The sequence below is a fragment of the Gorilla gorilla genome, chromosome 6 (genome assembly GCF_029281585.2).
Source record: "Gorilla gorilla gorilla isolate KB3781 chromosome 6, NHGRI_mGorGor1-v2.1_pri, whole genome shotgun sequence".
NCBI lineage: Eukaryota > Metazoa > Chordata > Mammalia > Primates > Hominidae > Gorilla > Gorilla gorilla.
This window is the reverse complement of record NC_073230.2, coordinates 26238467-26262633: the sequence shown is the minus strand read 5'-3', so window position 1 is coordinate 26262633 and position 24167 is coordinate 26238467. Positions and strand designations below refer to the sequence as shown.

General features: G+C 34.3%; 1 protein-coding gene across 4 annotated transcripts in view; it reads right to left on the bottom strand.

Annotated features, from left to right (window-relative positions):
• The window catches only part of HDAC9 (histone deacetylase 9), an 857715-nt gene that overhangs the window by 187698 nt on the left and 645850 nt on the right, over window positions 1-24167 (bottom strand). For all 4 annotated transcript variants that reach the window (XM_063708393.1, XM_063708395.1, XM_063708394.1 and 1 more), the window contains one exon: window positions 22170-22277. In XM_063708393.1, coding sequence (XP_063564463.1) covers window positions 22170-22277 — 108 coding nt within the window. The remainder of the gene's footprint in view (window positions 1-22169; window positions 22278-24167) is intronic.

The window sequence follows — 24167 nt, the reverse complement described above, 5'->3', positions numbered from 1 at the left end:
GATAGGACTAAATGCATTCGTGAAAAACGAGGCTTCTGTTAGGAAGGAGACAGGGCATCTGATGATGGCGCTTCTATTGCATGTAATTTAAGTTGAGCCTTTTATGAAAATAATAACAATGGATCCACTATGAAGAAAGTCTTGTTGTGAGGGGGGAAATCATCAGGATGTGGTCTTGGTAAGGCAATAATAACCCATTGAAAGCAATTTGTTTAGTTTATCAAGCAGTGGTTTTATTTGACATAAGGCCCAACAATTCAATTGGCCAAATTTTTTGAAATATGACTGATTTTTGGATCACTTTGATCAAAAAAAAATCAGATATTTTTTGTCATATAAATATGGCCCAAGTATGCAAAACTTCAAAAAAAAATAAATTAGGGAAGAAGAAGATTTGTTTTTGTTTTTAAGACACTATTTTTTTAAGACAGATGTTCATAGCCTTTTTGAAGATCATAACACACAATAAGAGTAATAATCATGACTTGAACAAAGATTATACTGGGCTATAAAGACTGTACCAACGAATGCCCCATTGTAATATCTCTTTGTCTTATACTCATATTTTACTACAATAGATGTGCCTTCAATCAACAGTAATACTAATATTTTCACCATCATTCATTACCTATAAACATTTTCAATCAGATTTATAAAATTTCAAAAATTTAAAGAGTAACTAATTGCAATGTACATTGTATAACTATTATCAAAATGTCTACGTTCTTTGGATAGATGATTTTAGTTTTGATTATATTATTCTAATTGTAAATGTTCTTCCTGCATTAAACTCTAATTTTCCAAGGCTATACACTAGTAGAATAGCTACCAACAAGTAAATGTGATCAATTTAGTAAAAACTAGGCAACTGAATACAAATTTTGACCAAAGAAATTAAATTATGTGGCATTAGGTACATAATAGCATTATATATAAAGAACATCAAAGCAATTGACCAGCCTTTTCATTTTATAGCAAGTTGGGGTGGGGGGTGAGCATGCACATGTGAATGAAATTTACTGCCATATAAAATTACAGAGGTGAAAAATACTAATGTTCTCCAAGTGTGTATGATATGTACAATTCGAACACTGGTATCAAAAAAGCCAAACAATGTCTTTTGCAGAGATTGAAACAAAAAAGCAAGGAACCATCTGCAATATATATAAACCAGCAGATATCAAATTTAATACTATCAAAGATAAAAACAAACATAAATTACTTGCAAGATATTTTTCATTTTATGTTATTTATTTGTTCTATATTTTAAATATTCAGGTAAAAATATAGCAGTAGAAAACCTTGTAAGTAAATGCTAAAGACTATAATTTATTTCAGGAACCATTATTTCCCATTTATGTTATTTTTAAAATATCAGGACTTTGTTTAAAAGTGCAAAGTAGGTGTCAGGTACTGAGAAAAGCTCAGCAAGGTTTAGAGCGGGGAGTGATGTAGAGTCTGAAGAAAGATGCAGCAATTTTTAGTCAGTATAAGCTAAAGCATATATAAGTAATGAAATCCCGAAAGTCTGAAGCCAAGAGCCAGATGAAGAGGCTGGAAATAGGCAGATCCAATTACCATAAAGCAGGCAGTTAAAACTACAAATGAGAAACTGAAATTTTAGTCTTCAGAAATGCAGACGGAGGGACTAACATCGTAGAAGGAAATGGACTGTGGTGTGGGAACACCATAGACCAGACAACTAGCTGACAGGTCTTGGTACCTGAACAAAAAATCTTAGTAATAGGTAGACTCACCTTTTACTTCACCCAAAGTTTTTAAGTGTTTATTTGTTTGAAACTTTTCAGAGTTGTAAGTCAGTCCATAATTTGGCTAACTTAAGCTTTCAGAAAGAGTTGGAGCACTGGTACAACAGGAGGCAAGAAGGTTGAAAACAAGGTAGTTTCCCACAAAGTAAATGTATAACTGCCAAGATTTATCCCTTTCTCAGATATTTAGGTCGCTTTTCAGCAGTGGATGTGCAGAAAGTATTTAGTAACATATTTGTCCTATCCTCTATATAAGTTGAAGAAATAAATAGATAAATAAATAAATGTGCCCCTGTTGTCATCACTTGACTTTGTCCTTTATGAGTATGACCCATAAAATTGGAAACAACAAAGAGTTTCAACACCCTCTCAAATATGAATCTGTTTTGGAGATCCACACCTGACTAGGAAGAAGAAGGATGTGCAAAACCTTCAGTCTGCCATAGTAACAATAGATAACCAAAGAAGCCCCAGAGAAGCATGTTTTCCTTTAAATAATTGAATAACTTCACAAACAAAGAAACTTTTAAAAGAATTAAACTCCAAAGAAACAAGCTCTTTTAAGCCTCCACTGTTTCTTTTTCTTTAACACAATGCCTAGAATATGATCAAATATTACAAGACAGGCAAAGAAGCAGAAAAAGAGACTCATAATCAAGTGAAAAATAAGATAATAGAAACAGACTCACAAATGACTCAGAAGTATAAGATAAAAATCTGAAAAATAATTATAAGCATGTCAAACAATCTATAGGAAAAGATGAATATAATGGTGAAGTGACAATTTCAAAAGAGAACTGGAAAGTGTAAAAAAGAACTAAATGGGAATCCTAGAGGTAAATAGTACAATGTGTGAAATGAAAAGTTTTTTGGATGATATTAGCAGCAGGTTGAACACAACAGAGGTCAAGGACAAAGAATTTAAAGACAGGGCAAGAAAAACAAAAGTGCAAAGAAGAAAATGAGACTCAAGAAAATGAACAGAGTCCTCAATGTCCAGTGGGCCATACCGAAGTGATGAAATAAACATGTAATAGGACCCTCAGAAACAGAGGACACAAAAAATGGGGCAGAAAATTGTGTTTGAAGAAATATTAGCTAAAAGTTCTCCAATTGTTATTAAAAACAGCAAGCCACACATTAAGCTCAATGTACTTCAACCGGAAAAAAAAGAGGAAATCTACCTAATCATTAAACTATATAAAGAATCTTAAAAAGAACCAGAGAAAAAATATACATCTTTTCAACAAGCATGACAGCTGATTTCTAATTTTCAAAAAAAGGAAAGACAAAAATAAAAAAATGACATTGAAAATATACCTTTAGAGTGTGAAATAACTGTCAACATAGTTTTATATATCAAATGACAATATTAACCAAAGATTAAAGGAAAATAAAAATATTTTCTTATGAACAAAAGATAAGAGAATTTGTTGCTAGCAGAACAGTGGTGCAAGGGATGTTGAAAGAAATACTTCAGATTGAAAGGAAATGATACCAAATGGAAACCTGGATAGACTCAAATGAATACAGAACACTAGAAAGGTTAAATATGTGAGCAAATACAAAAGACATTCCATAAATTGTCTTTATTTTATACATATACTGTTGACCCTTGTATCCATGGGTTCTGTATCTGTGGATTATATCAACTGCAGATAAAATAGATTTAGAAAAAATAAAAAAGCAACAATATAACATTTAAAAGTACAAATAGAAAACACAGCATAACAACGATTTACCTGACATTTACATTATATTAAGTATTATAAATAATCTAGAGATGACAAAGTATACGGAGGATTGCATAAGCTACATGTGTATATTACAACATTTTATGTAAGGGATTTGAGCTATTTAAGGGGGGTTCTAAAACCAATCCCCTGTGAATATATCAAGGGATGAATATGCACATATTCTGTCTCTCTCTCTTTCTCTCTCTCCCTCTCCCACTCCCTTTCTTTCCTTTACTCTCTCCTCCTCTCTCTCTCTCTCACACATACACCCACAAACACATATAAACATATACCAACATTTAAACTTGTTTAAAATTTTTCAACTTTTTAAGAAAATTAATAATTAAATGTGAGAATCTACATATGCATAAAAGTAAATATACAATAAAGTAATACAAACTGCAGGAAGAGATAAAAAATTATACCATTATAAATATCAATAAATGTAAAAGAATTAAAGCCATACAGAAAATGTTTTCTGACCCCAGTGGAATTAAATTACTTATCAATTAAAGAGAGATAGCTGAAAAAATGCCCAAGTAATCAGACACTAAATAATATACTTTAAAATAACTCATGTGTCAAAAAAGAACTCAAAGAGAAAATCAGACAAGTGAAAATGAAAATATAACATAGCAAAATTTACAGAATGTAGATAAAGCTGGATTTAGAAGGAAATTTACAGCAATAAATGCTGTATTGGAAAAGAAGAAAAATCTGAAATCTATGACCTCAGCTTCCACTTTGAAAACTAGAAAAATAAGAGCAAATAAAACATATTGTCTGGAGAAAAAAGAGAAATAATAATGATGAAGTCAGTGAAATAGGAAACACAAAAAAAGTAATGAATATTAACAAAACTAAAGGCTGGTAGAAGACCAATAAAATTGATAAACCTGTAACCAGACTGATAAGGCAAATAAAATGTAGACACAAATCACGACTCTCAGGAATAAGAAAGCTGACATTACAGATTCCACAAATAGAGTGGTAATTACTTTGGAAAATAGTTTGTCATTTTCTTATAAAATACCCATACAGTTAAGCTGTTTTCTCTGCTAGGCATTTACCCACATGAAATAAAAATATATGTCCAAAAACAGATTTGGAAAAGTTTCTTTATAGCAGTTTTTTTCATCATAGCCCAAAACTAGAATGAATCAACAAATTAGTTCATATTCATACAATACTAATCAGCAATAAAAGTTAACAAACTCCCATGCAAGAGCATGGATGTATCACGTAAACATTTTAAGTGAAAGAAGCCACATAGAAAAGACCACATACTCTATACTGCCATTTATATAACGTTCTATAATAGGAACAAATAGATTATGATGAAAAAACAGATCAGTGTTTGCCTATGATCTAGGTCTACTACCAGGGACATGAAGGAACTTTCTGGGGTGATTTAAATATTTTATAATTTGTGGTGATAGTCAGGTATAGACATTTGTCAAAAGACATTATGTGTGTTTTATGAAAATTTGTGTGTTCTATTCAGTGTACTTTACACTGTAATTTAAAAATAAATGATATCATTGATTTCTGAAAAATATCAATGGATTGTTAAACTGCTTATAGCCATATACAGTGAGAATATTAAAGAAGAACTCTACCTTGAATCTTGGGTAACTGGTTGTGGTAAGCAGAATAGTTCCCCAAAGGTGTCCACATACTAACTCCCAGAATCTGTGAATGTTACCTTAAATAGCAAAAAAGACTTTGCAGATGTGATTGAGATTAAAGACTTTGAGATGGGAAGAATACTCTGAATTATGCACATGAGCTCAATAAAATCTTGTGTTTTCCTTTCTTTGTTTGTTTTTTGTTATTGTTGTTGTTTTTAATTCCATAACCTCTCCATTTCCTTCTCCCTGCAGTTTCTGGCAACCCCCTGTTTCTATGAGCTCAACTATTTTAGAACCCACATGTAAGTGTCTGGATTATTTCACTTAACATATTGTCTTCCAGGAACATCCACGTTGTTGAAAATGGCAACATTTCCTTCTTTTTAAAGACCGAATAAGATTCCATTGTATGTATATGCTATATTTTATTTGTAGTTCATCTGCTAATGCACATTTAGGTTTTTTCCATATCTTGCCTATTGTGAGTAATGCTTCAATGAGCATGAGAGGGCAGATGACACTTGAAGATCCTGATTTCAATTCCTCTGTATGAATACTCAGAAGTTGGATTCTGGATCATATGGCAGTTCTATTTTTAATATTTTGTGGAAATTCCACACTGTTTTCCATAATGATAAATTTCCCATTTAGATTCCCATTAACAGTGTAACATTGTTCCCTTTTCCCCACAATTTTGCTAACACTTGTGTTTTGTTTTAAATTACAGCCATCCTAACAGGTGTGAGGTACATCATTTTCACTTTCATTTACATTTCCCTGATAATTAGTGATGTTGAGTATCTTTTCATGTATCTGTTGACCAGATATATGCCTTCTTTTATCTGGCCAGATATATGTCTGTATATCTTCTTTAAGAAATGTTTATTCAAGTTCTTTGCATGCCTTTTCATCAGGTTATTTTGTTTTTGTTTTTGCCATTGAGTTGTATGAATTTCTTATATAATGTGGACATTAACCTGTTATCATATATATGGTTTGTAACTATTTTCTCCCATTACACAGGTTGCCTTTTAATTTTGTTGATTGTTTTCTTTGCTATGTAGAGGCTTTTTAGTTTAATATAATCCCTTTGTCAACTTTTGCTTTTGTTGCCTGTGCTTTTTGTGTGTAACCAAAAAATCATTGCCAAGACCCTGTTAAGGAGGGTTTCCCTAAGTTTTCCTCAAGTAGTTTTATAGTTTCATGCCTTATGTTTAGGATTTTAATAGATTTTGAGTTAAATTTGGTCTATAGTATTAAGTGAGGATCCAATTTTATATTATTCCATGTGGATAAATTTGGTCTATAGTATTAAGTGAGGATCCAATATTATATTATTCCATGTGGATATCCAGTTTTCCCAATTCATTTGTTGAAGAGATTATCCTTTCCCCATTTTGTATTCTTGATGCCCTTATTGAAGATTAGCTAACCATATTTAGGTGGATTTTATTGCTGGGCTCTCTATTCTATTCCATTGGTCTATATGTTCATTTTTATGCCAGGATCATACTGTTTTGATTATTATAGCTCTGCCACAGAATTTGAAATCAAGAAGTGTGATGTCTCCATCTTCGTTTTTGTTGTTGTTGTTGTTGTTGTTTGTTTTGTTTTTTGGGTTTTTTTTGTGTTTTGTTTTTGGTTAATATTGTTTTGGCTATTCAGGGTCTTTTTTGGTTCCATATGAATTTTAGGATTTTTTTTCTCTTTCTGTGAAAAATGTCATTGAAATTTTGATAGGATTGAATTGAATCCATAGATTATCTTGTATATTTTACCAATGTTAATTCTTCCAGTCCATGAACATGGGATATCGTTCCATTTATTCAAGTCTTTCAAAATTTCTCCCATCAATGTTTTATAGTTTTCAGTATGCAAATTTTTTATCTCCTTGGTTTAATTTTTTTCTAAGTATTTTCTGTAGCTATTGTAAGTGGGATTTTTTTTTGGACAGTTCATTGTTAGTATATTGAAACACTACTGATTTTTGTATGTGATTTGTATCCTATAACTTTCCCGAATTTATTAGTTCTAACAGTATTTTGGTGAGTCTTTAGGATTTTCTATACATAGAACTATGTCGTATTCAAACAGAGACAATTTTACTACTTTCTTTCTAATTTGGATGCCTTTCACTTCTTTTTCTTGTCTAATTTCTCTAACTAGGCTTGCAGTACAATATTGGATAGCAATAGAAAGACTGGTATGTGAAAGCAATCTGACTGCAACATCTGTCAACTCATTCATCACCAGGGTTGATTTGGCAGACCACTGGCTATGCAGAGATCCCCTTCCTCCTTCACTGCTTCACGTGCTTTTCTCCTGAAGCTGAGCACTTAGTTGAAGAGGATGACGTTCCTCAATAGAGGAGTACCATTCTTTGATCAAGGGTATACAAGTAGCTGCACTTCCTTGATAGAATCTCCAAACATGATCTCAAGAAGTAGCAAGATTATCTTGTTACTGATCTTACAGAATAGATCATCCACAAAAAAAGAATCAATAAGAAAACAGTGGACTTGAAAAACACTACAAATCAAATGGACATAAAAGACAGATGGAGAACATTCCATCTAGCAGCAGCAGAATACACATTCTCCTCAAGTGCACACACAACATTCTCCAGGACAGATTACACATTAGGTCACAAAACAAGTCTTAACAGATTTATGAAGACTGAAATCACACCAAGTATCTTTTCTGACCACAATAGTATGAAACTAGGAATCAATAACCAGAGGAAAATTGGAAAATTAACAAATATATGAAAATTAAGCAACATATTTCTGGGAAACCAATGGGTCAAATAAGAAAACAAACATAAATAAAAAATTAATCTAAATGAAAATGAACACACAATATGCCAAAACAAGGGATGCAGCAAAAGCAGTTCTAGGAAAGAAGTTTATAGCAATAAATGCCTACAGTACCAAAAAAGAAAGATCTCAAATAAACAACAAACCTTTACAAATAACTAAAAAAAAGAAGAGTAAACTAAGCCCAAAGTTAGCACAAAGAAGGAAATAATAAAGATTACAGCAGAAATAAATGAAATAAAAACATTAAAAATTAGAAAAGGTCAACAAAACAGTTGGTTTCAGACAAGATGAATGAAATGACAATCCTTTGACTAGATTAACTAATAAAAAAAGATATCAGACTCAAATAAAATCAGAATTGAACAAGACTTAACAACTGATACCACAGAAATAAAAAGGATCATAAAAGACTATGAATAACTATATGCCAACAAATTGGATAACCTACAGACACAGATAAATTCCTAGCCACATATATCCTGCTGAGAAACAGAGTCTTCATGAAGAAACAGAAAATCTGAAGCAGGCAGTAGCAAGGAGATTGAATCAAAAATTTAAAAATCCCAACAAAGTAAAACCCAGGACCAAAAAGCTTCATTGGTAAATTCTACCAAACGTTTAAAGAATCAATGCAAATACTTCTCAAACCCTTTCAAAAATTAAAAAAGAAGGGAGCATTTCTAACTAATTTTATGAGGCAAGCATTACTCTGATATCCAAACCAGGCCGGGACACTGCAAAACAAGAAAACTACAGGCCAATATCCGTGATGAACATGGATGTAAAAATCAAAATACTAGCAAACCAAATTGAAAGCACATTATGATAAAGTGGGATTTATCCCTAAGTTGCAAGGTTGTTTCAACATATGCAAATCAATAAACGTGATATAACACAGTAACAGGATGAAGGATAAAAATCATATGATCCTCTCAATAGATGCAGAAAAAGCATTTGACAAAATTCAGCATCCTTTCCTGAATAAAATTCCCAACAAATTAGGTATACAATAAATGTATTTTCATATAATGAAGACCATCTAAGAGCACAGCTAATATCATAATTACATGCATCCTTAAAAGCATAGAACCTTTTCCAACCGTGGTCACAGAGAGACATAATGACAGAAAGGGTTAGAAAAATGACAACATGAGGATTCCATGCCATATTGTTGGCTCTGAGATGTAGAGGTACAAAGAATGGGGAGAGTACTCTAGGAGCTAAGGGCAGCCTGCGGCTGACAGCTAGCAAGAAAATGGAGACCCAAGTCTCACAACCACAAGGAAAGGAATTCTGCCAACCCCTGAATAAGGAAGGAATGTAGTCCTGCTGACATCTTGATTTGGCCCATTGAGTCCTGTCAAAAGACTTCCAGGACTGAAAAGAATAAATTTGCATTGTTTTAAGCCACTAAATTTGGGGTAATTTGTTATAGCAGCAATAGAAAGTTAATAATGCACTGATATATTGAATGGGGTGAAACGGAAGTGGGATTATTTTTCTCCAAGCCCTAGTCTTTCTTTAGTTTTTATCTGATGTATTCCACAGCTTTTCAGTTACTTTTACTATGGAAATAGTCTCATTTTTAGATGTTAAAAAGTCCAGTTCAGCCTCATTGAAAACTTTAATGTCACATTTTATTTGAAGCTTCCCCCACTCCTCAGCTGACCCACAGGATCAGGGACCAGCAGTGGGCAAATGTGATGTGTACATCTGTGTGTGTTGGGGAGAGGAGGCTATATAATTTATAGTTTATATTTTTTCCTTCTTACTCCACTTCCTTCCTGCTTACTTTACAGATCCTACAGCTCTGGAGACTGGGAAGACGGAAAAATCATAAAGACTGGATTAGTAATGCAAGTTGGTGATCTCTCTGGGTTCTTCAAAGGCCTTCAGTCACAGCAGACATCCAAACACTGTTCCTTATGAATGGGAACACTCTCAGGTCCACTGTCAGTGACCTGTTCACTAACAGTGAACTTAGTGAACAGGTCACTAAGTTCACTGAGATGCGTCATGCTCTCACGGGCTGACCTTGCAGGCCTTCATCAGCTCTTTCACATGCCTCCAGTCTCATTCTACTGGTGGCTTTTCCCTTGCAGGCAACCATTGTTGGTGAAATCCTTTCATAATGATTAAAATTGCCTTCTGCCCAGTGTCCACTGGCCTGCAGGGGGAAAAATCCTTGCCCCACCAACAGTTTTTGCATCTGTGCAGCTGCTCACTTCTCTCTCTTGGACCGATCCACATGGGCACGTTCAGCCAGCTCTCCACTTATCTCTTCTCCAGGTGACAAGCCTGAGTATTCCTTGATCTTTACATAAGCTCTCAAACTCCTGACACATTTATCAGGCCTTCTAGTGAACGTCCTACCCCACTCTGGTAACAGTCTAAAGTGAACCTACAAATTCCAATAGCTCAACATGCAACAAGTTAAAGACTGAAAAGCTACTCCTCCTGTTTGTGGACATGAGTGATTTCCTTACTGTCCTTCCCCTTCTCTTGCACATTTAGTTTAAGTGGGAGCAAAGCTTAGGAAGGGAACTGAGCAGGATAGTCAGAATACTTAAATTCCTTTTAAGAGTCTTCCATTGGGCCAGGCACAGTGGCTCATGCCTGTAATCCCAGCACTTCGGGAGGCCGAGGCAGGCAGATCTTTTTGAGCTCAGGAGTTCAAGACCAGCCTGGGCAACATGGCAAAACACCATCTCTTCAAAAAATACAAAAAATTAGCCAGGCGTGATGGCAGGCACCTGTAGTCCCAGCTACTCAGGGGGCTGAGGCTGGAGAATCGCTTAAGCCTGGGAAGCAGAGGTTGCAGTGAGCAGAGATTACGCCCCTGCACACCAGCCTGGGTGACAGAGTGAGACCATGTCTCAATAAAAAAGAAAAGAAAAGAATCTTCCATCAATCACATCTATGTTCTCTAGTCTTTTGTAATGTGAACTGGATTAGGTAAGATAATTGCAGTCTTCTTTGGCTGTTTTAAGGAATTCACTGAAGCAGTATATAGTATGCATGGTAAATATCCATTGTCCACAGTTTAGGATTTGGTCATAATTGGAGTCAACACAGGTATTTCAATGCATACCTTATTTGTTGAACCATTTTAGGGTAGACAGCAATATAACATTTTAACAAAGGCCAAATGTGTGGCAAAATGTATATGAAATGCAATGCAGCTTTCCTCATTCACAATCAGCACTTACCACCGTCGTTATCCTTATGCCCTACTAGAAATAGACCCTTCATTTTTAATATTATTTACATATGCATACGTGTGTATGAACCACAGCGTGTTTGTGTGTATGTGTGAGTGTGGACGTGCACATGCATCCCATCATGTAGCACTTGACTATCTCTCTAACCTCATCTCACTTTCAGACGCTCAGGCCTTGAAGTTTCTTAAACATGTCAAGACCTACTTATTTGCCCCACCCTGAGAGAGCTTCTGTATTTGCTTTTCTTCCTGTGTGGAATATTCTTTCCCCACATATCTACATAATTCTTCCCTTAATTCACTCAGCACAAATCTCTCCTTATCAGTAAAGCCTTTCTGATAAGCTAACAGAGCTAGCCTTCTTGCTCAGTCTTCCTCTAGCTCTCTTTCATCCTTTACTTTTATCCATAACACATTTTCACATGAACTTGTATCATATGTCTATTTGTTTATCTCTTTATCATTGCTCTTCAGTAGGAAACCTAATTTCCCTGTCTGGATCACCACAGTATTTTCAGTATTTATAGTAGTTTCTGGCATATGATAGGTACTTGAAACATGTTTTTTTAAAATAAATTAATCATTGATTATTGAAATCAGCAAGGTTGCTTGCAGTCTATTGCAAGGGATATATCACAAAATATCATTGACTGGCTGCATTAAATTTTGATTTTACTAATACGTATATATTTTAAACAACTTGACTGAGTAAAATCCACTAAAAATACATGGCAAGCAAGATACAGTATAACAAATCCAAAAAGAAGACATTAAAAGAAATCCAAGAGAAAAAAAATAGAAAATCTACAAGAAATGATCATCAGACTATCAGCTGATTTTTCCTCATCAAAATTGGAAGCCAGAAAAGCACAGAAGATATTTAAAGTGCTGAGAGAAACTGTCAACTTTGAACTGTGTACTTAGCAAAACTGTCTTTCAAGAATGAGGGTAAAAGACAACATAGATAAATAAAAACTGAGAAACCGTCAGTAAGGAAAATCTGAAAAAATGTCCTGGAAGAAAGAAAACAATCCCAGAACAGAGGTTTCAGATCCAATCATAAATGGTGATAAGAAAAATGGTAAATAGCGAGCAAGTATAGAGAAACACTGATGGTTAAAACAGTACAATCATACCTCATCAGTGATATTAGTCTTTTATAAATACAACTAAAGTCCTAAGCATGTAAGTTAGGACATGACTATTGCTTTAAAATAGAAAACATAAAGTTCTTGTATTGTTGGTGGGAAAAAAAGATAGTGAAGTTTAGGATGTGTTATAAATAGGTTAAATTTTTAAAGGTAGTTACTAAAATAATAGAAAAAAGGGTGCATTTTCTGAAAAAAGAGGTCACATAGAGAAAAAATAAACTAATTCAATTAAAAATAAAGCAAGGGGTGGGTGAAAGTAAGGGGACAAACCAATAATGGAACAAAAAGAAAAAATAAGATGATAGAGATATGTTTCAGTATATTATAAATCATAACACATATAAGTGAATTGAACTCCCCAATTAAAATACACAGTCATATTAGAAAACAAATCCAGGCATGCTGTTTATAAGAGATAGACCTAGTATGTAATAAAGTCTGAAAGTAAAGGAATGGTAAATGATAAGCCAGGAAAATACTAGAAAAGAAAAAAAGCTGTTTTTGCTATATTAATATCATAAATATAATTGAGGATAAAAATATTTACTTAAGATAATTATTATATATTAATAAAGGATTTATAAGCATATAATAGTCTTAATTTTACTGTACCTAATAACAGAGTTTTTAAATATCTAAAGCAAGAATTAACAGTTCCATAAAGATAAAAAATCTATCATGATATTTGGAAACTTTAACACCACATTTTTAAATAGCCATTATAGAATCTTGCAAAAATCCTGCAGCCAAATATGGACTATTTTAACAAAATAATTAATAAGCTTGTGCTAATGGACATATAAAATATTTCACTCAATAATATGTGGATGCCAATTCTATTTAAGCACACAAAGAACATTTTACAAATAGCAAGAACACTAGTCAATAAAGCGGATCTCATAAACTTCCAAGAACTAGTACGATAAAGATCAAATTTTATGAATGTCTTATATTTAAATTGATTCAATAACAAAAATCGTGACTAAAACACTCATATGTTTGGAAATTTAAAAATACACATTTAATACACTAATGGCTCAAAAAAGGAGATAATGGAAATAAGACATTTTAAAAACTAAACTCTTGAGAATTCTTTATAGAAAACAGCATGTAACTCAAATAGCACTTAAAGAAAAATTTATAGCTCTAATAAGTAGAAAAGACTACAGGTTGTAAAATAATGAGCTAAATAATTTAAGAAATTATTAAAAGAAATATATGACCTCCCCCAAATAAAACAAATAATAAAAATAGAAGAAATTCATAAAATATAAGACATCTACAAAGGCCAAAGTTTGCTCTACAGGAATTAGAGAATTGTCAAACTTCTGACAGAATTGATCAAGAAAAAGAGGAAAAATAAGCGGTATGATAATGAAAAAGATATATTGCTAAAGCTCCTGCAAACATTGAAGTGTTAAAAGAGGATATTATGAACGGATTCATATGAGTAATTTTGAAAATTTGGCTCCAATATGTAAATGTCAAGAAAAAATACAACACTCCTAAATTGACTCAAAAAGAAATACAAATTCCAAATAGTTTCATAATAATGAAAGAATTTGAATCAGTAGTTACAAATCTTCCTAAATAACAAGGCTCTACGACTTTAGAGGAAAGTTTTACCAAACGTTGAAAAAACAAATTTCCCAATTTTACCGAACTATTACTCTAAAGTAGACAAATATAGAGACAGTCTCAAATTCACTTTATGAAGCCCTGATGCACTAGACTGACGGGTCTTTATAAGAATTACAGACCAATTTCAGTAATGAACATATATGCAAAAATTCCAACCAAAATATTATTACCAAACCAACTGTGGAAATGCATAACAATGATAATAAATCATAACCAAGGTAGATTTATCTCAAGAATACAAAAATTTTTAATATCTAATTAATATAACTTATCACATTAATAAATTAAATACAATTCACTTCGTAATACCAATAGCCACCTATAAAACATTTCATACGACGTAAAATTCTCTCACAGGAGAAAGAAAATTCTTAGAAAAGTAGAAATGAAAGGTAATTTCTTCCACAAAATATAAAATATTTACAATAGCCTGTAGTAAACATAATATTTAATGGTGAAACAGATAATCTAGAAAGACACAAGAATACTCACCATGTTCAATTGTCTTCAGCATTATATCAGAGATTTTAGCCCATGTAATAAGGAAATACAAATTTTAAAATGGCATAATTATTGGAAAAAAAGAAATAAAACTGTCATTATTTGCAGATGATATTAGAAAGAAACCCCAAATGACTTATAAATTATTACTAGTTTTGCAATAATAATGATGTACAATTAGCAAAAAATAAACAGCCCCTTTGTACATCAGAACAGAGAATGTAATTGTGATAAGATGCCACTAAAATTCTTTTCAAAAACATGAATTACCTACATATATATATTTTTTGTCTTTGGAGAAATTATTATTATTATTATTATTTTGAAACAAGGCCTCGCTCTGTCTTCCAGGCTGGAATGAGACAGCATGATCTTAGCTCACTGCAGCTTTGACTTCCCGGGCTCAAGCAATCCTCTCATCTCAGCATCCTGAGTAGCTGGGACAACAGGTACATGCCACCCCACCTGGCTAATTTTTGTATTTTTTGTAGAGACAGGGTTTTGCCATACTGTCCAGGCAGGTCTCAAATTCCTGAGCTCAAGTAATCCACCCACTTCAGCCTCCTTAAGTGCTGGGATTACAGGCATGCACCGCCATCCCTTGCCCAAGAAGAAATTATAAAACTTGATTAAGAAACTTCAAAGAAAGTATAAATAAATGTAAACATATGCTCAGAAACAAATAGACTCAATCGCCTAAAAATGTTAATTATTGTCAAACTCATCTGTAGATTCAATGCAAAAAAACCTCTCATGGAATGTTTCATGCAAAATGACAAGGTGAGTTTAAACTATACATTTAAGAACAAAGAAAATGTCAAGCTCTAGTGAGGAAGAATAAGAAAGTGAAAAAATTTTTCCTATCTGATAGTCAAGACCTTTTATAAAGTTGAAGTAATGAGTAGTATGTGGTACTGATTCAGAGATAGGTGAATGGACTAATTGGGTAAAACAGAGCATGTACTAAATTCACCATCATTTTTGAAGGACAGATTTGTTGGACATAGAATACTTGGTGATGGTCTTTTTCTTTCAGCACTTTGATGATGTCATCCCACTGCCTTCTGGCCTACATAGTTTATGATGAGACCTAAGTTGTTGATTTTATTGAGGATTTTTGGAGGTGATGAGTTGCTTCTCTTTTGCTGTTTTTAAGATTTTTTTCTCATCATTGGATTTCAATGGTTTCATTATGGTGTGTCTAGGTATGGATCTCTGAGTTTATCGTAGTTGGAGCACTGAGCTTCATGAATATGTTGATTAATGTTTTTATTGAATTTGGGAAATATTCAGCCGTAATTTCTTCAAATATTCTTTCTTCCCCTTTCTCTTTTCTTCTCTGAAACTTATTATGCATATGTTGGTACATTTGATCATGTCCTACAGGCCTTTGAAACTCTGTTCATTTTTCTTCATTCTCTTTTCTTCCTGGTCTTCAGACTAGATATCTTCAGGTTTGCTGACATTTTCATCTGCCTGCTCACATTTCTACTACGCCCTTCTAGTAAATTTTTCATTTAAGTTATTGTATTTTTCAAATCCAGAATTTTCTTTGGTTCTTTTATTTTAACAATGTCTGTGTCTCTATTAGTATTCTGTTTATAGAGTCATACATCCTCATACAATCTTTAGACATGGCTTAACTTACTTCTTTAAATTATTAAAAATATCTAGCTTAGTTTTTGTCTAGTAAGTCTGATAACTGAGCTAACTCAGGGACAGTTATTATTGACTGATTTGTTTTTACTCTGTGTGGGGCATTCTTTCTTGTTTCTTTGCTTGTCTCAAACATTTCTGTGGAAAACTGGATATTTTAAACAAAACAGTATGGCAAAACTAGAAGTCATATTCTCATCTCTTTCCAGGATTTGTTGTTGTTCCTTTTTGTTATTGTCATTTTCTTAGTGACTTTTCTGAAATAGTTGTGTAAAATCTGTGTTCTATGTTTTATATGCTACTGAAGTCTTTGCATTGTTAGCTTAGTGGTCAGTCAATGATTGGATAAATATATTTCTTTTAATGCTTAAAACCAGCACTCCCCCAGCCTTTGCCAAGGGGCTCTGTGTGTGTGTGTGTGTGTGTGTATGTGTGTGTGTGTGTGTGTCTGTGTGTGTTAGGGCACATTTTAAATATTTAACCAGGCAGCTGACAACTCTACCTGGACCTTCACTTCCTGTTTGAACAGAGCCTCAAAATCAGTTTGAGATAAAAGTTTAGGGCCTTTTCAGGTCTTTCCTGAGTAGGAACACAAACCTGAGTATGCATATAGCCCTATCATACATGTGGCTTTCTACATTCTTAGGAATCTGATGTGGCTTTTCATAGTCCTTATGCACATTCCACAGTTTTTTCTTTGATGCTTTTGGCTAACCTATTGCTTGCCCCATTGTTATCCACCACCTCAAGCAGCCATAAAGTTGAATGATCGCCACTAATTTTTCACAACAAATACTTCTAAGAAAAAGGCTTTCACACTGTGTGAAAACCTCATGAAGCCAAATAAAGCCTTGCAAGTAAGTTATGCAGGGAAGCACTGGACAGGTCAAATAATGACAATTCTCTAGGACTGAGGCTTTGAAGGAGTTCCAATTCCATTATCCACTCCCTTATCTCCCCATCAGAGGTTGACAAGTTACTAGTTTATGCTAAGAATGCAGGCTGTGATTTGGTAAGGCTACCATGGACCTAGAAAGGGGAAGATGGAAATACGATGAGTTAAAACACCACAAATCTCTCTGTTCTCACCAAGATTCAGCTGGGTTGTTTTTTTGAAACATGCTTCCTGAGTTGTTGGAAGACTTTGATTACTTTCCTGAGTTTCGAAAAATTTCATCCTGACGCATTTTGCCTGTTTTATCGTTGTTTTTATGGAGAAAAGAATTTTTGAACTCTTAGACTGACACTTTGCTGATGTCATTGTGGTAAAATGACTTTGGAATTCCACTTGGCACTACCTCCTGAAATTTATTGTGAAAGTAGCCTAGGAGTGGACTGTTTTACTCTTTGTTATACTCTAGTGAAAGAGCAGCCATGTTCAAGGGTGTTCATATAGCATTATTCAAAAAAGCAAAAACCTGGAAACAACTACAATGTCTTGCAGAAGAATAAATATATAAATTATGGTGCAAAGGGAATATTTTATAGCAATGAAAATGAATTAATCATTCATATATATATATATATATATATATATATATAATCTCCACATGGATAAATCCTCATAATATACCTTTTAGGGGAAATATGCTGAAGAAGAATATATTTGATAAGGTTCCATTTTTATAAAGCAAAAAGCATGTTTAAAGCTATTAACAAGACAAAAGGAAATTTTTTTTTTTTCTGAGATGGAGTCTTACTCTGCCACCCAGGCTGGAGTACAGCAGTGCAATCTCGGCTCACTGTAACCTCTGCCTCCTGGGTTCAAGCCATTCTCATGTCTCAGCCTCCCACATAGCTGGGATTACAGGTGCCTGCCAACACACCTGGCTAATTTTTTGTATTTTTAGTGAGCACGGGGTTTTGCCATGTTGGCCAGGCTGGTCTTGAACACCAGACCTCAAGTCATCCACCCGCCTCAGCCTCCCAAAGTGCTGGGATTACAGGCATGAACCACTGTGCAGGGCCATAATTTAAAAAAATATAATAGATTAATGGCTATCTGGTTTTAAAATATAGGAATGAGATAAGCACTGAGAGAATTTTAATATTGTGAGCAAAGTTCAATTCTTAAATTGGATGAGGAGTTCGTGGGTATTTATTTTATTATTATATTTTGTTAGGTAAGAATGTAACTTCTTGTCTTTTTGTATGTCTCAAATGTTTTATAATAATAAAAAAGATAAAATTTTGCTTACTTAAAATAGTTTTAGCCCCTTTTAAAAATGTATATTTGTGCTATCTGTAAAAGAATGTCCTGATAGAGTGGTTGAAAGAAAACAGAGGATTATCAGATTTACATATTTTATTATTTATTAACCTATCTACAGGATCTTAAAAGGTTACTTAATGTCTTTGAGCCAGTATCCTGTACTTACTTCCAGGGTACATTGTGAGAATAACAGTAAATTACATATAAACTGGCTGCCTATAGAAGGCACTCAATGAGTAGCAGTTATTATTAGCAACATGACATCATAATACACACTCAAACTCATATTCATTCAGTATACACTCAAATTCATCCATCACTCAGATAACCAGGTGTTTAGGATTTTTTTTGTTTTTGTTTGTTTTGATAAATATGTCCAGAAGCTAAAAGCAATTTTGACTATTTTATGAAGACATGGTAGCATTGCCAAAAGAACACCAAAGTGAATCTTTATATTAAATTTCAATAAGTATCAATCCTTTTTTATTTATGATTACAAAATGTTCACCTTTTAGAGCTATTTCTATGTCTTTGACATACTTTCTAAAATGTCCTATAAAACAATAAATCCGTTTTGAGATAATTATTCTTCCAATTATGATTTCCAATATACCAAACATGCCAACAATTTCAGAATATTTTTGTTCCTTTGTAAGAGAATCTGAGAAATAACCAATTTGAATATCTGTAAATCTGAGGAATTCCTTCTTATGTATTTTTAAAAATGTATTGTTTAAAAACTTGGAAAGTCTGAAAGTCCCCATGATTTTCACTGAGCTCCACTGAGCAGGTCTATGCTGTGCCAAAAAATATACCAATTTGCTGATATAGTTTGCCGCACATGTTCTATTTAAGCGTTAACATGAAACCCACCCCCTGTGCCTGGTTCATTCTTCTAATTCCTTCAGCTCCTCAATATCCCCTGGGGGAAGAAAGGAAAGGACCTATCAAAAGTTAGGAGGTTAGCCATGGTCAAGTTCAGCATCAAACAAAATTTCCAAGTCATACAATTTTTTCTGGCATTTTCTTTTGTTGTGCACATTTCTTATCTTTTAGGTCCTCATCCTCTGTGATCTCAGAGACCTCCTCTAGCTAGCTCTCATCTGTCATTTCCACGCTATATCCAGGCACATCATATTTCAAATAAAGCTCTTAATTTTATTCTATTTTCCAAGAAAAATTAGTGCAATCTCATACGATGTGGTATCGTAACATGCCAATGTTATTTAATTAAATGTTGATTTACTGGGAGAATGGGATAGAATATGTGAGAACTGAATGTAGATGCAGAAAAATGAATAACAAAATGCTCAAGTATTTTCTTTTCACATTTCTTATTACTTCCCAGTGTCCTTGAATAACCTTCCCTATTTTCTTCCAAGTTCTGAATGAATCGAATCCACAAACCATGAGTAATAATGCTCCTGGCCTGCAGGTATATCAGCCCCATCATAATTGAGTCTGGGACACGTAGGCACTGGGTAGTTTTTGTGGTTGTTGAATAGTGGTCCACAAACATGGCTGTCTACCTCAGTTACACATGTTCTTTACTATGGCTCCAAATCATTTGTGAGTTCTACTTTTCCCCCATGGCATCTCTGTAGCCTTACCTAAATTATTAGCAACCCAGGGCTTCAGTCTCTTGACCTGTCAGCATAGTACCAGTGCCTCTGTTATGATTCTGCCTACCTTGGACTTTTACAATAGACTTGGGAATCAGAAAGATAACCCAGCTGCACAATCTGGAATGTTCATCAAAGCAAATTGAAATTTCAGAATATCTACTGCTTGGGATGCCATAGTGTTATAATTGAGATTCATATCCACTTTTCATTCGCAAATAGCTCAAAATGCCAGTGCCTTGGATGACCTTCAGTATTATCAATTCCACCTAGATGATTGTGCAGAACAAGAAATTGAGCCCCAGAAAAGTTACAGATTTGCCACAAATGACACGCTATGTAAGTGGTGGAACCCGGACTAAGATTTCTCGATTCTTAGGCTGGCTTTTCTTTTTTTTTTTTTTTTTCACTGTTTTCTTTTCTTTTTAAACCATGCCTGCTGATTCCTCAACCAGAGGAAGAGAAGACATTTGTACCAATCCTTGTTCTTAATATAAATACCTGATGTTACTACAGCTGGTGGTCAGCATGCCCATACTATGTGTTGTTGACACATTGTTTGTAACTGGCTATTTTAAATGGATGACTTCTAAACATGGAATTATGTTTTTATTCAACTATCTTCATGCATATATTTGGCAATTCTGCACACAGTGGAGCTAATAATGATGCTTCTGATGACTGAAACGTGGGCATTCTACTTGAGAAGGTTTCTGAATTATTGCTTAAACTTACACAAACTTAAAACAATTAGAAATTGTGAAAGCTAACATAATAATTATCTTTGTTATCAAAGAGCTGTGCCAGCATAATCTTTAAAATTATAATATTGTGGCCTGGCTGACTTCTGCCATTTGGATTCTTTTTAAAATAAGATGTTCAAATTTTCTTTTAAAGTGTTAATTTATTGCAGTAGTGCAAGTACAACAAAAGCACTCAAATAGGAAGAATTTTTCCTCAAGTTCTGCTGGGAGATAGCCAAAACCTCTCCACAGGCTGATTCCTTTCCTCTTTTTATTTGCTCATTTTCAAAGGTAAAGACTGAAGAGTAAGCACCACATTAACGACCTCATATATCCCCTAAGATGAGCAATGTCCTAATACTACTTATGTCAAATATATACAGGCACATCTACTTTTTAAATAGAGCTCACCCTATCAAAATTATATTTCCGTAGGCTCTGACTCTTTAAAGAGTTAAGAGTAAAGACTTCTTGGACAAACGTTGCATTGTGAAGTGCACATTCCTACTCCATATTTTTAATCACAACTGGAAGAGTCCCATGTAATTGAATAAAAATTCACTAGACATAAAGAAAAGTAATCCTAATTACATTTTATCTTGTTTTAAGAAAACTCACAGTGCATATGTTATTGGTCATAATATATTTCCCTAAGCCCCACAATTGCTAAAAATACCAAATCAATCACCACCGAGATTGCGTCATGAAGTGTGTGAACTAGTGCATTAAAAGGCCGTGTTAGCACCAACAAAGTTTATTGGGGTAACTGCATTCAAGACGCACATGGCATACCTTTAAATAGCACTGTTAAAATACCAAATAAAATGTCAACGTCTGTCAGGTCTCTAGCTTTTATAAATTGTTTAGACTGGGAAACGCTGGGGTTTGGACATTGTTCTTTTCATATGATGTAGAAAAGAAGAGACCATAAAAAGAAAAGAACAATAAAGCATAGCTCATTTTTTAAGTTCTTTCATGGAAAAACACACTCTGGATCATTACCCTTCTAATCAACAATTTCCTTCTTCCTCCCAATCCTTCCCGTCTGGTATTTACCTTTCTCTGCCTCCCTCTCTCTGGGTGGTATTCTGAGCTTATACACACTTCTCAGTAATCATATTTTTAAAATTGCCTCAAAAGAGAATCTCAGGATGGTATGACAGACATGTATATACTAAAGGTATTTTTAACCTGAACCATAGCTTTGCTTATTATCTCTGTGCTCTTAAAGGCACACCGGTGGGCCCTGACTGCAGAGGGTTCTCAGGCAGAAGAAGGCCCTGAGAGCAGGATGAGCTACTCCCTGCCTATAGATGAGTTATTATCACACCTTAGTGGCCATCTCTACCCTCTTCCTTCTGCCCTTCCTTTTATTACCATGCCATACTCCCCACAATTCCCACAGAACAACATCTCTGTTTCAGTTTCTTCTCTGGATTTCCCACACTTAATGCAACCCAGACCTCACCTTCAGCTCTCCTGAGGCCACTTTGGAAGCCAGCTCGATGACACAGCCAACAGCCATGCGTGCAGCACCGGACGAGTGTAGCTCATTCCAAATGGTGTCACTGTCCACCTGAGCAAACAGTCAGCAGAGTCCGAAGACAGAAGAAGAAAGCGAAAGAGAAGGAAGAGATGAAAGGGGTAAAAGGGGAAGAGGTCGCGGGGGAAGAGGGACAGAGAGAGAAAGCAAATCTGTGAGGAAGGGCTGGCAGGGTAACAGCCTATGTACAATAACATTAGTCTTCCGTCTTGGCCAGCTGAAAAGGCCTTCTGGACATGGCTTTGCTTATACTTTTTCTCTACACTGACTTCTCCAATGGAAACACATTCCTGCCATGCCTCACTGCCATTCCCTGTTTAGATTTCTCATTACAAACAGCATTACATAGGCCGGATCTGGCTTAGTTACAGGCCTGCTAGAAACCAGGCCCCAGTAGTAGATAGAGTAAAAACTAAGAGCACTTAGTTATACATAAAAATCGGATTTGCAAGTGCTAGAGGGGGAAAATTCAAATACCTTTCTGACTGCAGGTTTACAGGGAGCCAAACACAATTATTAGGCAGGTAGCAGCAGCAGTCAGGGAGTAGAAAGTAGCAACCACAAGTCAGGTTCTCCAACTAAACGGAAGGAGTGTGTGGTCCTCACACTTAAAACAATAACAGCAAATTGCAAGGAGAAATTTGATGTTCAAAGTATAAGCTTAAGATTTCTAACTTTCAGTATAATTTGTCAGATTGTTTCAGTTCAAACTGGTATTGTTAAAATTGGATAAGCCAGTAAAATACATGGTTGCTTATCTACTAGAGAACATTATTACCAAAACAAAGCATGTACCAATATTCTGGATTTCCCTTTATAAAATGCTGTTTACCCTTTTTCATGAATGCAATGAAAACACATAATAATGCATACATGAAAAGAGCAACAATGGTGGTTTATAATTATCATATGTTATATTTGTAATATATAAAATACTTCATAACATAAAAAAACAGTACCAGATGGTAGAAGTCTCTAATTTTAGGACACATAAGTTATTTGAAGCACCAGGAAATAGAATACAAAGTTTGTGACTGTAAATAGCAAGACTTCCCAAATGGATCAAAGGGGGGAAATTCTGCATAAAACAAAGCTTTTTTTTTTTTTAAAGAGAATTAAATGCAAGGGGCCTAATCACATGGAACAAATACAATAAATAATAACAACACACGTTCACAGTGTACTAAGTAGTTTTCTAAGAATATTCACATGCCTTTTTCTCATGAGGTTCTTACACACTTAAATACTACCAAGAACAATGAATACAAAAATAATAAATGAGAACAGTAAATAAGTGCATATATAATAAAAGAAAATTAAGATCCTATAAACAGCAGTATAGTAGTGAAGTTTCTGGAATCAAACTGGTGGGGTAAAATCATGGCTTCATCATTAAAACCTGAGTGACATTGGAGAATTAATTAATTAATGGCTCTGTGCCTTGGTTCCTTTATCTGTGAAAATACCAACTTTTTAAAGTACCATCTACATACGATTTTAGTGAGGATTAAATGACTAAGTGGTAAGCAAAAGCTAGCTACTACCATTTCAGCTACTGTTATACCTGTTTTGTAAAGCCTGGCACATAGTAGAGGCCTACGTGTTGATTGAATGAGTACACAGTGGCTTGGAAAGGCTATTCTGAAGACCACGGGACTCTCACACAGAACTCTGACCCTGTTAGCACATGCCTTTCCATCACCCTCCTGAAGAAACCCATGCTTTCTAGGAGCCAGCATCCCCTATCATAGTCGATACCATCATGGTCTGCACTGTCAGCTAAAGAGTGAAGGAATCATTGAAATGGATACTGAGACCTAATCATTTGCCCTCTAAATTGAAAGTTTTATTATTTTACTGAACCGATATAAACAAGTAGTTGTTTAAGCTTTGTGTAGCTATATTCTTAAGGAAGATGACTGC